The following is a 15487-nucleotide window of genomic DNA, read 5'->3' as shown; positions in this document are numbered from 1 at the left end:
AATTGTCGAGGGGCCAAGCAAATTTGAAGAAAGCCTTTCTGATCATTCAAAAGGATAGAGCAGGGTCAGAAATGTCACAGACCACACAGAACTTTTAAAAACACAAAACGAGAGTCTTGGTCTCAAGGAGCTTCAAATTTAACAGTGGCCAGAACATAATAAAATATTCTTTTTATATTTGCTGATGTCTTCAGCATGATTTCTTATTTCACATTTTCTGGTACAAAAGTGGTTTGGCTGATAAATATGAAAAAGCAATACCAGTAATCAAGGATATTTCTCATTCATTGAACTGTTTGTGAAGAAAGCGTATCTTAATGCTTAAAAACATTAAGAAAAGTGACTAAGCCAGGCACGGTGGTACAGCCTGGAATCCCAGCTACTCAGGAGGCAGAGGTGGGAGTATTACTTGAGCCCCAGAGTTTTGAGGTGGCAGTGAGCCAAGATCACACCACTGTACTCCAGCCTGGGCAACAGAGCAAGACCCCACTGAAAAGAGAGAAAAGAAAGGAGAAAAAGAAAAGAGATAGAGAGATACAGAGAGACAGACAGAGACAGAGAGAGAACTTCCCAGTAGTCACTGTTAAAGCTAGATGGAAAAAAATGGAGGAAAAAAATCAGCAAAAGGCAACCAACAGGTACCACCTCTTAGAACTTTCTAAGATGATAACGACTCAAATAAGAAACAAAATGTTTTTATAGCAACATTTTTAAATGAACTGAAAAATTTGTACAACTATTTTTTAAAGAGTCGGGCACCAAGGCTCATGCCTATAATCCTAGCACTTTGGGAGGTCAAGGCAGGTGGATCACCTGAGGTCAGGAGTTTGCGACCAGACTGGCCAAAATGGCGAAACCCCGTCTCTACTAAAAACACACACAAAAAAATTAGCGGGGCATGGTGGCACACACCTGTAGTCCCAGCTACTCAGGAGGCTGAGGTAGAATTGCTTGAACCCAGGAGGTAGAGGTTGCTGTGAGCCTAGATCCTGCCATTGCACTCCAGCCTGAGCAACAAAAGCGAAACTCCTCAGAAAAAATTAATTAATTATTTAATTAATTTAAAAAATGTAATCTCTGTATAAAAGTGGAGGTAAAAGATACAAAAAGATATAGTTTATAAAATAAAACCTTTACCAAGTAAAAGACCAAGAACAAGAAGGAACTGTGAATGGGAAATTATTACTGTGTCCCTATTAAAGATCAAGACTATCTCTCATATATTCCTTCAAGCATAACTGTGAGTTACAAGAGTATTATCCCCAATTTCATGACAAAGTTGAGTCCCAAGGACTTTAACTTTTCAAAGGTCACAGGCTGAGGCTGTAATGGTTATAAGATTTAACCACAGATTGGTCAAGAGCTTTCCGAAATTTTTTATTTCTAGATAAGAAAAACAGTGGCAATTCCCACATAAACACTAATATCTACTCAAAGATATGATGTTGTTCCACAGAGCTTGCACACATGTGAACTTGTAATAATGTGGCCTAAAGCTGTAAAAAGCATAGATGCCTCCCGGTTACCCAGTAACCAGAAGTAGAACTCGGGCCGGGCACGGTGGCTCATGCCTGTAATCCCAACACTTTGGGAGGCTGAGGCAGGCAGATCACTTGAGGTTGGGAGTTCGAGACCAGCCTGACCAACATGGAGAAACCCCATCTCTACTAAAAATACAAAATTCGCTGGGCATGGTGGTGCATGCCCGTAATCCCAGCTACTCGGATGGCTGAGGCAGGAGAATCGCTTGAACCCGGGAGGCGGAGGTTGCAGTGAGCTGAGGTTGCAGTGAGCCAAGTTTGTACCGTTGCACTCCAGCCTGGGCAAAAAGAGCGAAACACTGTCTCAACAACAACAAAAAAAAGAATAAGAAGTAGAACTCGTACAAGCAAACACAACTATAACAGAACAACGACCAATGTGAACCATTCCCACGACAAGTCTGAACTGGTTTGGATTCAGCCCCATAAAGGCTCTGTTCCTGTTTCCTCCTGGGAGACATTCACGGAAGGTCAAAAATGAAGAATCAGGTCAACACTCAGACCATTTGTGTAAAGCCACAACATAAAGTTTATTTTCTAAATGAAGGAAAACGTTTGTAGAAGTCTGCTAATTTGGACCTCTACACAGAATTTTAACGTTTGTTGTTTTTGTTAAGCATGTAACAAACTGGCTACAAGCCCAGTCCAAAATTCTTTGTAAGGTATTTCCTAGCAACAAAGGTTCTGAGAAAGAACTTTAATCAATTCTGTTTATAAAGGCTAGCCAATCACAGCCAAAATGAGAAAGGTCAGGGTGTGCAGAATGACTCCCCAATAACATATTGCCATTGGTTCTCTCCCATAGGAATAATGATTTCCTGTATTTTCCACAAATAGAAAAGAAATGCCTGCAAATGGCTTGGCACATAGGAAGTGGCATTGACCCTCAGAGTCACAAGACTTGGGTCAACTCTCAGCTGTGAGTCATTGAGCTAATCATTTCTCTGGGCCCCCGTTTCCATCTACAAAATGTAGGTGATGACACCTCCCTGATTTCCTAGGGAGTTGTTAAAAGGATCAAATGAGTTTTTATAAACAGTAAAGTGCCAAAAAATGTAAGGTTTTACATGAAAACTAAATCCAAATATGTAACTGTCACCTTCTTTCTTAAAATTATACCAGAACCACTTGGGAATTACCATTAGAGAATAATATAGTCAATAAGAGTTCTGGTCTAGACTCAGATTCTGACCTGGATTCAAATCTGGGCTCTGACATTTCCTAGATACATAGAAAGTTTCTTCATTTGTACACTGGGGATAATAATAGTACTTATCTAGGTCATAATGCTGCTATGAGGATTAAATGAGAATGTCTAACATGGCTAGCAGTCTTGCATATATTATCATCAGCACACAATAACTTAGACAAAAAGCGGGGGAAATGGTAGGCTTTTAGACAAACTGGATGCATGCCTTCCAGCCACTGCAAACAGGGAAACAAATCCTGTTTGCAGTGGCTGGAAAAAAATCCTTTCTTAAGATTAGATAGCACCAGCTGGGCACAGTGGCTCACGCCTGTAATCCCAGCACTTTGAGAGGCCGAGGCAGGTGGATCACGAGGTCAGGAGATCGAGACCATCCTGGCTAACACGGTGAAACCCTGTCTCTACTAAAAATACAAAAAATTAGCCGGGTGTGGTGGCGGGCGCCTGTAGTCCCAGCTACTCGGGAGACTGAGGCGGGAGAATGGCGTGAACCCGGGAGGCAGAGGTTGTAGTGAGCCGAGATCACGCCACTGCACTCCAGTCTGGGTGACAGAGCAAGACTCCATCTCAAAAAAAAAAAAAAAAAAAAAAAAAAGATTAGATAGCACCTATGTTCATAAGCAAGATGTGGCCTCACGTGGCAGTTAAAACTGGTAAATCCACTGGCAAATATCTTAAAGAACAATCTGAACACTATTTCTGCCAAAACCAAAACTACTGTTGTTAACATACCCACAGTAGCATTCAGATGAATAATACTAAGTAACTCATTATGAGATAAATTCATTATCAGAATGCATTCTGCTTCAAAGAAGAAACTATCCTCAAAACTGGGTTAATGGAGCTATAAAATGATCTCACCAAGGTCAAAGTAAACATTAGTTTACTTCATCTTGCTTCATCTCTAAAATTCCAGGTAAAGGTCTTATCCATGTATTATGACACGGTATTTCATCGTGCATTGTAACAGAGCGCATGCCCTTCTCTGAAGACACTGAATTAAGTCTGGCTTTTTCCTGGAAGCACAGCTTTTCTTTCAAATAGACTATTTAGTCTTCAGGATCTTAGAGACCATTCCAATCTTCAGTGTCTGCCAAAAGCCAAGCTGAACACCTAATATTTGAGAGAGATGTTCAAGACTCAAGATTCTCTGGGCTCTGCCTCTGTACTAAGCTCAAGCACCAGGAAACTATACATGTCAACTCTAGAGCTCCATCATCCCACCCTTGACTCTTCCGCCAGGCCATTCTTCCCCATCCCGCTGTAGCAGATGTTGTCAGTGGCCACTCAGATCCTCTCTAACTGCTGTGTTGACAACTAACGGCTCACACCTGCACCCTCATCTCGACCATGTTCCTCAACTATACAGCTCTCCATCAAGCCTGAGAGCTCCCCCGACCCTGCCTGGCCAAGGGCTGACTAACACTGCATTCAAAAGGCCAGTCCCAGCACCTCAAGGTGGGACTTGATTAGTAGCACAATCTGTGCCCTAGAGCTGTTCCATCCAATATGGCAGCCACGAGCCACATTCAGATGTGCTCTAAGAGTAAACTACACACTGGATTTTGAAAACTTAGTACCCAGAAAATGTAAAAGACCTCATTAGTGAATTTTTACATTTACATATTCAAATAATACTTTGAATATTTGAATATATTAAGTAAAATATATTAATTTCACCTTATTTTACTTTTTTTGTTTTTTTAAGAGATGGGGGTCTCACTATGTTTGCCCAGGCTGGACTGCAGTGACTACTCACAGGCACAATTATAGCCCATGGCAGCCTCTAACTCCTAGGCTTAAATGATCTTCCCACCTCAGCCTCCTAAGTAGCTGAGACTACACGTCCCTGCCACCACACCTAGCTTCACTGTACTTTTTTTTTTTGAGACAGGATCTCACTATGTTGCCCAGACTGAAGTGTAGTGATAGGATCACAGCTCACTGCAGCCTTGAACTCCTGCATTCAAGCAATCCTCCCACCTCAGCCTCCTGAATAGCTGGGACTATGGATGCATGTCACCATGCCCCACTAATTTTTTTATTTTTTGTAGAGACTGGGCGGCGGGGGGGTTCTCACTATTTTCCCCAGGCTGGTCTTGAACTGCTGGCCTCAAGCGATCCTCCCACCTTGGCCTCTTTGCTTTACTTTGTTAACATAAGTATTCGAAGATTTGTGTTTGTTTGTTTTTTGAGACGGAGTCTCACTCTGTCGCCAGGCTGGAGTGCAGTGGTGCCATCTTGGCTCACTGCAACCTCTGCCTCCCAGGTTCAAGCAATTCTCCTGTCTCAGCCTCCCGAGTAGCTGGGATTACAGGCATGTGCCACCATTCCCGGCTAATTTTGTATTTTTAGTAGAGATGGGGTTTCTTCATGTTGGTCAGGCTGGTCTCGAACTCCCGACCTCAGGTGATCCACCTGCCTCGGCCTCCCAAAGTGCTGGGATTACAGGTGTGAGCCACTGCGCCCGGACCATTCTTTTATTTTTTAATTGAGATGTAATTCACATACCATAAAATTCACCCTTTTAAAAAAGTATACAACTCCGTGGTTTTTAGTATACCCACAAGGCATGGAACCATGATGGCTACTGATTCCAGGACATTTTTTATCACCCCAAAAAGACAACCCTTAACTATGCGCAGTCACTCCCATCCCCTCTCCTCCAGGCCCTGGGCAACCCCTAATCTACTTTCTGTCTTCATGGATCAGTCTATTCTGGAGACTGCGTATAAACACAAAATCACACAATAGCGACCTTGTGTGTCTACCCTTCAAAAGTCACTCTTAATTCCTTCCTTTCCCTGTTTGTACATACCTTACAGATACTGTAGGTTCAGGTCCCATTAATTATTGTTCAAAACAGTTATTGCTCAAAAATGCTAACAATCATCTGATCCTTCACCATGTTAGCCAGAATGGTCTCAATCTCTTGACCTTGTGATGCGCTCGCCTCGGCCTCCCAAAGTACTGGGATTACAGGTGTGAACCACTGTGCCCGGCCTCACTTCTTTTCTTAAACCCCATGAACCAACCTCTGCTTCCAAGTTTTCTTCTGCAGCATCCTCACCTCTCTCAGCCTTCGCAGAATTGAAGCGAGGACCTTGCGCTGGATTAGGCTATGGCTTAAGGAAATGTTGTGGCTGGTTTGATCTTCTATCCAAACCACTAAAGCTTTCGCCATATCAGCAATAAAGCTGTTTCACTTTTTTAAATCAGTTGTGTGCTCACTGGAGTAGCACTTTTAATTTCCTTCCAGAACTTTTCCTTTGCATTTACAATTTGGCACAAGAGGCCCAGCTTTCAGTCTATCTTGGCTTTTGACAGGCCTTCCTCACTAAGCTTAATGATTTCTAGTTTTTTATTCAAAGTGAGAGATGTGTGACTCTTCCTTTCACTAGAACGCTTAGAAGATTATTAATTGGCCTAATTTCAATATTGTTGTATCTCAGAGAATAGGGAAGCCTGAGGAGAGGGAGAGACATAGGGGAATAACTGCTTGGAGAAGTCAAAACTCACACATTTATCAATTATGTTTCTCCAACTTATATGGGCGTGGTTCACGGCACCCCAAAATATTTACAATAAGAATATCGAAGATCACTGATCACAGATCACCATAACAGACATAGTAATAATGAAAAAATTATCAAAATGTTTCACAGAGACACCAAGTAAGTATGTGCTATTGGAAAGATGACACCAATACAGTTGCTCAAAGCAGGGTTGCCACAAAACCTCAATCTGTAAAAACAACAACAAAAAAGCAGTATCTGCAGGGCCAATAAAGCCAAGATATGAGGTACGTCTGTATCTGCCTTCAAACCCCACAGCAAGATACTGGCTCTAGCTCCAAAATACATTCCAAGTCTGACCAGTTCTCAGCAACTCCAGTGCCCTAGCGCAAGTTACCATCATCTCTAGCTTGGTCTTCTACAACAGCTTCCTGATGGGTCTCTCTGTTTCCACTCTTCCCACCCCAGTCCCCAATCCTACTCCCACCCCTACTAAGACATTCGCTACATACTAGTCACAAACGTCTTTTCCAAACATAAATTCAATGTGCTTAAATGCCTCCAACTGGACTCTCATTACTAAATTCCAAATACAAGCCCCTGATGACTCTGTCCCACCTACCCACTCCTCCTCCCTCATCTCCTAAGATCACCCCCTCATTCAGTTCACTCCAACCACAGCAGCCACATTCATCCCTTAATTATGCCAAATGCAATCTCCCCTCAGAGCTTTTGCCCTGGCACTCCTTGGTCTGCAATGCTAGGCCCCCATATAGTCACATGGCTGGCTGGCTCAGTTTCCTATCCAAATGCCACATGCTCAGAAATGTCCCCCATGGTCTCATTAGGTAATATCCCCAACTCAGCACCACTACCACTCTCTATCCCATTAACCTATCTTTTTCCATCGAGAGCACTTCTCACTCTCTGAACTTTTCTATTTATACGAGCACAGTCTCCTTACTCAAAGGTAACCACAATGGGAGCAGAAACAGTCACGATTATATTCCCAGCTCTAAGTAGTGTCTGACACACACTACGTGTAGGTGAATTGAACGATAGCCCCTAAAATGATGTGTCCACGTCCTGGAACCTGTGATAAAGGGTCTTTGCCAATACAACAAAGTGAAGGATCTTGAGATGAAATCATCCTAGATCTTGTCATGGCCCTAAATCCAATGAAAAGTGTCTTTATAAAAGAATGAGAGGGAAAGACGCACAAGAAGGAGGAGGAGAAGGCAGCCATGTGAAGACAGAGGCAGAGACTGGAGTGATGCAGCCACAAGCCAAGGAATGAATGCAGCCACCAGAAGCTCAAAGAGGCAAGAAAGGATTCTCCCCTAGAGCCTTCAGGCGAAGCATGGCCCTGCTCATGCCTTGATTTCAGACTTCAGGCCTTTAGTACTGCGGGAGAATGAATTTGTTGTTTTAAGCCACCAGGTCCATGGTCATTTGTACAGCAGCTCTAGGAAACCAAAGGTTTCTTGAATAAATAATACCAAAGAGAGGGCAGGCACGGTGGCTCACATCTGTAATCCCAGCACTTTGGGAGGCCGAGGCAGGCGGATCAATTGAGGTCAAGAGTTCAAGACCAGCCAGGCCGACATGGTGAAACCCCGTCTCTACTAAAAATATAAAAATTAGCTGGGCATGGTGGCAGATGCCTGTAATCCCAGCTACTCAGGAGGCTGAGGCAGGAGAATCACTTGAACCCCGGAGGCGGAGGTTGCCGTGAGCGGAGATCACACCACTGAACTCCAGCCTGGACAACATGAGACTCTATCTCAAAAACAAACAAACAATACCAAAGAGAGTATGCCACATGGATGCTGTATTAGGTTTTGTGAATGAAATCACAAAACTGTATCTTCCAACATTCTTTAAATTCACTTTTATTTTGATCTTATTAGGTTGATCCCATCAGTTTGTGGGGTTTTTTCTAACGAAAATGTCAATAGGCATTTAAAATAAAGAAACTAATTTTTGAAAGTTATGCAATATGCTTATCTTTCAAAAAATATAATTTTGCTTCAACTATTTAAGAGTGTTGTCAAAAACAGTATTTTTTGTATATAACACTTTACCATGCTACTAAAATTATTCTCATTAAAGATCAAAGATCTTTTCAAATTCTTTCACCAATCTTTTTTTTGAGACAGATTTTCGCTCTTGTTGCCCAGGCTGGAGTGCAGTGGTGCAATCTCGGCTCACTGCAACCTCCACCTCCTGGGTTCAAGTGATTCTCCTGCCTCAGCCTCCCAAGTAGCTGAGATTACAGGCATGCGCCACCATGCCCGGCTAATTTTGTATTTTTAGTAGAGACGGGATTTCTCCATGTTGGTCAGGCTGGTCTTGAACTCCCGACCTCAGGTGATCTGCCTGCCTCGGCCTCCCAAAGTGCTGGGATTACAGGCATGAACCATCGTGCCCAGACTTTTTTTTGAGACAGGGTCTTGCTGTGTCACCCAGGCTGTAGTACATTGGTGTGATCACAGCTCACTGCAGCCTTGACCTCCTGGGCTCAAGTGATCCTCCCTCCTCAGCCTCCCAAGTACCTAGAACCACAGGCACATGCCACCACACCCAGCTAATTTTTATTTTATTTTATTTTATTTTGTAGAGATAGCCGGCGTGGGGGTGGTATCACTATGTTGCCTAGGCTGGTCTCAAACTCCTGAGCTCAAGAAATCCTCCCACTTTGGCCTCCCAAAGGGTTGGGATTGCGGGCGTGAGCTACCACACCTGGCCTCATCAATCTTTTATTCCTTAGCCTCTCTGCACCTGGGACATAGTTAGGGAATATGTTTTAATTTCTTTTTCTCTCCTCTGTACGTGCCATAGTACCTGGAACTTAGAAAATGCTCCACAAACACTTTCTGAGTAAAGAGCTAGATCTCTAGACAAATGAATGAACGAATGCTAACTACTTCTTGAAATTTCTTTCCTAGGTTTGGTAACACTACACTACATTGGCTCCTCTCAAACCATACCTCTAACTCCTCTTGCCTCTTCTTCCTTCTTCCAAATCCTAATTTAGGGTTATAAGACGAAGCATTTATTCAATTAAATATTAACTGACTCACTACATCCTTCAGGGCTCACAGTTCTAACTCTAACTCTAGCCTCGTATCCCTGGCCCAAAAGCCAGCCACTGATACCCAGCACCTCAGCATGGCTCCTGCGGGCATCTAACTCCAGATACCTACAATGAAACACTATGTTTCCAGCCCCACCGAAAAAGTGTTTCTTCCCAAATTCCTTTTTCATCCTTGTTCTCCCACCTACATTTTTTAAAGTTTGGAATCATTTAAACAAATCCTTTTCCCTCACTCTTCATCAAACATGTCACATCTTTTCCTCTTAGAAAAGGACTAGAGCAGTTTTTACCTCTGTTCTGAACCTCTCAGGAACAGAATAAAATCCAAATGGTAGATGTATAAATGTATAAATGTCTATAAATATTTTTTTACACCAGAAACTAGTTTCTGTAATAATCTCAGAAATTTCTTTTCCCAAATGATTTGTCAGAAATTTATCAGCATGTCGGAAAGATTAACCTCCAGGCAATTCTAAAGCATTCATATAAGCCTAAACATTCTTTTCCATATTTACTGATTACAAAAGAAAATAATGGATGTCAAGTAACACAGGGCTTAAACATTCAAATTTCATGAATGCATCACACAATGAGACCATGATTCAAATGAGACAATTTGTAATTAGAAAAGCAAGCTGAGGTGGGTGGATTGCTTGAGTTCAGGAGTTTGGGACCAGCCTGGGCAACATAGCAAAACACCATCTCTACAAAAAATAAAAATTAAAATTAAAAAATAGCCAGGTGTGGTCGTACGTGCCTGTGGTCCCACCTACTTGGGAGGCTGAGATGAGAGGATGGCTTGAGCCCAGGAGGCAGAGGCTGCAGTAGGCCAAGATCATGCCACTGCACTCCAGCCTGGTCAACAGAGCCAGACCCCATCTCAAAAAAAAAAAAAGGAAGAAAGAAAAGAAAGCCTTCAGAATCATATTATCTAAGGTTCAAATTCTACTTCAGCCAATTGTGCTTTTAAGCAACTACTTAACTGCCCTGAGCTTTGTTTCCTCTACTGTAAAATTGGGATTTTTTACCTAGTTGTTATAAGGATAAAAGATATATGAAAAATCACACCGTTGGGCTCGGTGGCTCATGCCTGTAATTCCAAGCACTTTGGGAGGCCAAGGCAGTGGATCAAGAGGTCAGAAGATCAAGGTGGCCAACATGGTGAAACCCCATCTCTACTAAAATACAAAAAAAAATTAGCCAGTGGTGGTGGCGTGCGCCTGTAGTCCCAGCCACTTGGGAGGCTGAGGCAAGGGAATCACTTGAACCCAGGAGGTGGAGGTTACAGTGAGCTGAGATCGCGCCACTGCACTCCAGCCTGGCAACAGAGCGAGACCCCATCTCAAAAAAAAGAAAAGCAAAGAAAAATCATGCAAGGCATATAAGAGTTCAATAATAACTATACCAATTACCATAAAACCAACATCCTAGAGCCACTGAAAACATTTACGCAGAAGAAAAAACTAGGCATTAAAACAGAATGTGCTTAAAAAGCTGATACACAAAACAAATAAGACTAAAAGGTGAACTCTACATATACCCTAAAAATAAATAAACTCTGTTGACTGGCTAAAAGAATGGTCAGAATTCTCTAGACTATACCCTAGAGTTAGCTGGCTGCTTTTCAACCAACCAAAAGGTTTGCAGAGGTGGAGGGAGGGATGGGAGGGGTTAAAATCTTCAAAAGATTCAGCTTCAAACAGACTCAGTAGAGCATATTTCAAGTTCATAGAAGAGAAGCGCAGAGAGAAGCTAAGCAGCAGCTCAAGTTCCCCTAGAGTGATAGTGAACTTCAGAGATGCTTCCCACCCCAAGGAGGAATTCTTTACCGGCACAAACATAATGCTACTCTATTGTTACACATTCAGCACCTATTGTGTCAAACATTGTACTAAGAACACAGAAATAGACAAGATGCAGTCTCTGCCAACACATTAAAAGGAAAAAACCAGGTAAGAATCATCAAAGCTTATGTATTACACAGTAAGTGTATAACAAGTGTACAACAGTAAGTACAGTAACAGCCTTCCTCTCAGCCTCTCCAATCTAAAATGTCAGTGTCATCCCTCCCACCTCCAACATCAATGTCTTCCCACTGCTCTAAGACAAACACCAAACCTCATAATGTGATCTATAAGAGCCAGCATGGTCTGACTCCTGCCAGCTTCCCCAACACCATCTACTCTCTGCATCAGAGCCTCTGTAGGCTTTTTTCAGTTCTTCTAACCTGCCATTCCCTCTGGCCACAGGACCTTTGCATACACTGCTCTCTCACCTATAACATTCATCTCCTCTGTTTGTTAGAGAAGGTCACTTCATCCTTCAAAACTTGTCTCAATTTTCAGTTCCAAAGGAAAACACTCCCTTACCGTAGATAGTATAGTATGATTAAGAGCACAGGTTCTGGAGTTCTAAATCCTGTTTGCCACTTATTGGCACTATAGCTTCGAGCAAGTCACATTAACACTCAGTGCCTCACTTTCATCTTCTGTAAATGGGGGACATACGACTGTTGTGAGATTGAATAAATTAGTTCAAGCAAAGCAACAGAACAGTATCTAGGACACAGAATTCAAAATCTTGGCTTGGTCAAATCCCTCTATTTTATTTTCTTATAGCACCCGGGCATCTCCCCTAATACCATTTTACACTTGTTACAGTCTCCCTACTAGAGTAAAATTTCTAAGAAAGCAGAAACCATATTCATTCCCCAGAAGTGGAAGACAGGAGATATTCAGTAAATATTTGTTGAAAAAAATAGCTACAAGGACGAAGCTGACGCCCAAGGAAGAGACCTGTCCAATATACAAAGCCTCATGCGCCTGACCCTAAAGCCCACACTTTCCACCATACTAAGTTGCCTCCTATGTAAATGCATAAGCCTTACAGCTGCAATTGAAGTGGCCAACACAGATGAACAGAATGATAAAGATTAAAGAACACTAAACTGTATGGGAACACAGAAAACAGTGAAAGTCCGCACGCTGAATTGGACACAAAACAAACATAGGTGCCACTCACTTCCATGTCGATAAGCTCCAGCTCTCATACTGCCCACCTGGGGCTCGGTTCCCTCCTCTTTAAAGAGTAGGATGGGGCAGGTCGTCTCTAAAGTGTCTTCAACGTCTAAAATTCAATGACTATAAATCAAGTTATGTGGCAATGTTTTAATAATTATTTTTTAAAAGGAAGTTTAACAAGCACACTGAACCAGCTGACAGATGGTTTTCAGGGGACCTTCATTTTAAAGAATGTGTTCAAGTGCCTCAACAAACCTTATAAAGTAGGTTAGGTGGTCTGTGCCCCAGAATTAACGACAGACTCGACATTGACTGGAGACAGAGCTCAGAAGCACACACAAGCACTCCAACCTGTTTGTCAATCTGCCATCATGACAGCCTAGGTATACAGAAGAGTCATGAAATGTGTTTAGAACAGTGCCAAAATCAGGCTCACCACTATACCGAAAAGGAAAGTAAGTTCACGGGATGCATTTGGTACACAGTAGACTGGGGTGTCATACAATTAATACAGGCTTTCAAATGAAACGTAAAATCTATTGGCAGTCCTGACATGGTATAATACTTTAAAAGATAAAACAAACTCACAACCCTAACACTACTTAAGCAACAGTTCACAGTGTCCCTTCAAAAATGCTGGAGAGAGGCAACAGAACACGGAAACTATAAGGACACCTAAAAAGACACCCTGGAAAGCTTAAGACAAAGCCAATGCCGCGGGGCCCTGGAAGCAGACCTCGGGCAATATGCCTGCCCAAAGCCATCAGCCGCCTCGGAGGGCGTGCGGGCACCCAACTGCCTCTGCCCTAGGCCTCTCTGCTCCGCAGGATCCCCGCGAGGAACAGCTGCAACGAGGGATGCCTCCTGAGCCCGCTGCCACGCGAACTCCGGGAGGGAGGAGAGCAAGCGGTGTAGCTGAGGCGGAACCGGGGCGCGGGGGCAGCCGGACCCAGCCAGCGCTCTCCCGGCGCCAGCCGCCCAGAGGCGGCACGGCTAGAAGCCCAGTGAAGCCCGGACCCGCGAGGCCCCGTTGCTCCTCACCTTCAGGGTCCGCAGCGCCGCGCTCAGCATCAGCTGCTGCGGCGGCCACCGCCCACGCCGTCCGGCAGCGACCAGCGGTGCTGTCCCGACCCAGAACCCCGCCATTGTTGTCTCCGCAGACCGCCCCTCTGCTGACCTCTCACACAGCCGGAGGGGGTGGAGAAGGGGAGCGCAGCAGCTCCGGCAAATCACGAGCCAGAAACCCGATGCCCCGCCCCCTAACTTGCGGAAAGGGGAGGGTGAGTGGTCGGCCAGATCCGCCGGATCCGGGATCCGGGAGTCGCGCTAGGACCTGGAGGGCTAGTCGGCGGGCTGCGCGTCCGGCCGCTAGCGGAGCTGGAGGCCACCGGCCAGAGCCGACCCCAGGAGTGAGAGAGACAGGGGCGCGCGTGAGTTCCGGCGGCCTGCACCGGGCAAACCCGTACCTTCCCAGCATAGGCTCAGCAACCCACGTGCATCCAGGCCGGTTAATGTCATTGAGTCACTTCCGCGCCTTGGCCACCCTGGAGTCCCGAGAATCCGAAGTTCCAGACAAATGCCCAAACTACATTCCTACATGTTCGAAAGCGTAAATTGCAAAGCACAAATCCAGGTAAGGTTTTTAACGACTGTAATAACACATAAAAAGTTCTAGGTCTGGAAATCAGAGATCCGAGCTCAAGTCCTACCTCTGCCACTTAATATGTGTGTGTGAAAGAAATTAGCCACAACTAGAGTCGGTCTTTGTTGCTCGCAAGCAGAAACCCTTGTTAGTACAACTACTGGCCAGGCGCAGTGGCTCACGCCTGTAATCCCAGCACTCTGGGAGGCCGAGGCGGGAGGATAACCTGAGGTCAGGAGTTGGAGACCAGCCTGGACAACATGCCGAAACCCCGTCTCTACTAAAAAATACAAAAATTAGCTGGGCGTGGTGGCGCACTCCTGTAATCCCAGTTACTCGGGAGGAGGCTGAGGCAGAAGAATTGCTTGAACCCTGGAGGTGGAGGTTGCAGTGAGCCGGATCATGCCACTACACTCCAGCCTGGGTGACAGAGCAAACTCCGTTTCGAAAAATAAAATAAAAATTAGTACAACTATTAAGGGCCGGGCCGTGTGCTAGAGCCTCAGATTCCCTCTTATTTGAGAGTTTACAAGAACCTTAATGGAGTATATATTATTTCCATTTGGAGAAACTGAAGCTGTAGCAGGGTAAAGTCACTCAGCGAGTAAAAGGTCAAACTAGGGTTTGAACCCAAATCTGGCTGCCTTGAGGGACTGGGCTCATGTTTTGCTATATTATGGAAATTTTAAAATATATACAAAAGAGATAAAATTGTACTATGATCACCCAGATACCCATTACACCGCGTCAACGAATCAACATTTTGTCAATCTTGTTTCATCTATTCTCCTTTTTATTTTGTGCAGGAATATTTTAAAGCAAATCTAAGACATCAGACCACCTCACCTATAAACACATCAGTATTGGGGGTTCTCCTCTTAACTACTTTGCATCTCCTGCAGAGTCACCTTGAGAGAGTTACAAAGCTAGGAATGGCCTAGAGTACACTACAGCATGGTAAATGCCCAAAGAGAGAGAAATAAAATGGGGATATCAGAAAGGTGACATTTAATGGAATTTTAGAATGTAAGTAGGGACTTTTGTGACAAAATGAAAAGGATTATCAATTTTACAGGACTTCTCACTTATGTACCTCAGTCTTCATTCATTTTCTACCTGGGAAACTTGCTTTTCTTTTTTCTTTTGTTTTTTGTCTTTTCCCCATGTTTTACCCTTTGGATTAGTTTTCCTTAGGCCCTATTTGTTTTCTTATAGGAGTTCTTTTTATGAAAGGCACTTGTAGCAGAAACTGCTTCTCATGCTGTCCATTCTCCATGCATTACTTTAGTAAGAGTGCCCCTGAGATCTAGCTGGGTACATGGCCACCCAGCGAAAGGCTGCAATAGCTAGCCTCCCTTACAACGAGGTGTAGCGCCATGACTAAGGTCTGGAATGTAAGGGCTGTGCCCTCCATGCCCTCTTCTTTCTTACCTAAATAAAGATCTACATTTCCCAACTCCCACTG

The 15487-nt window shown here is 43.9% G+C and overlaps 1 protein-coding gene across 3 annotated transcripts in view; it reads right to left on the bottom strand.

Annotated features, from left to right (window-relative positions):
- The window catches only part of PCCA (propionyl-CoA carboxylase subunit alpha), a 439968-nt gene extending 426359 nt beyond the window's left edge, over positions 1 to 13609 (bottom strand). For 2 of the 3 annotated variants that reach the window (XM_003832051.5, XM_034936917.3), the window contains exon 1: positions 13422 to 13608. In XM_003832051.5, the coding sequence (XP_003832099.4) occupies positions 13422 to 13526 (105 nt within the window). In that variant the 5' untranslated portion in view covers positions 13527 to 13608. Of the gene's footprint in view, positions 1 to 13421 lie in introns of all 3 variants that reach the window. The other variant, XM_034936916.3, reaches the window with a different exon arrangement.
- Positions 13610 to 15487: the final 1878 nt, after the last annotated feature.

Source organism: Pan paniscus, chromosome 14, assembly GCF_029289425.2.
Source record: "Pan paniscus chromosome 14, NHGRI_mPanPan1-v2.0_pri, whole genome shotgun sequence".
Classification (NCBI taxonomy): Eukaryota; Metazoa; Chordata; class Mammalia; order Primates; family Hominidae; genus Pan; species Pan paniscus.
This window is presented reverse-complemented; position numbering and strand designations above follow the sequence as displayed.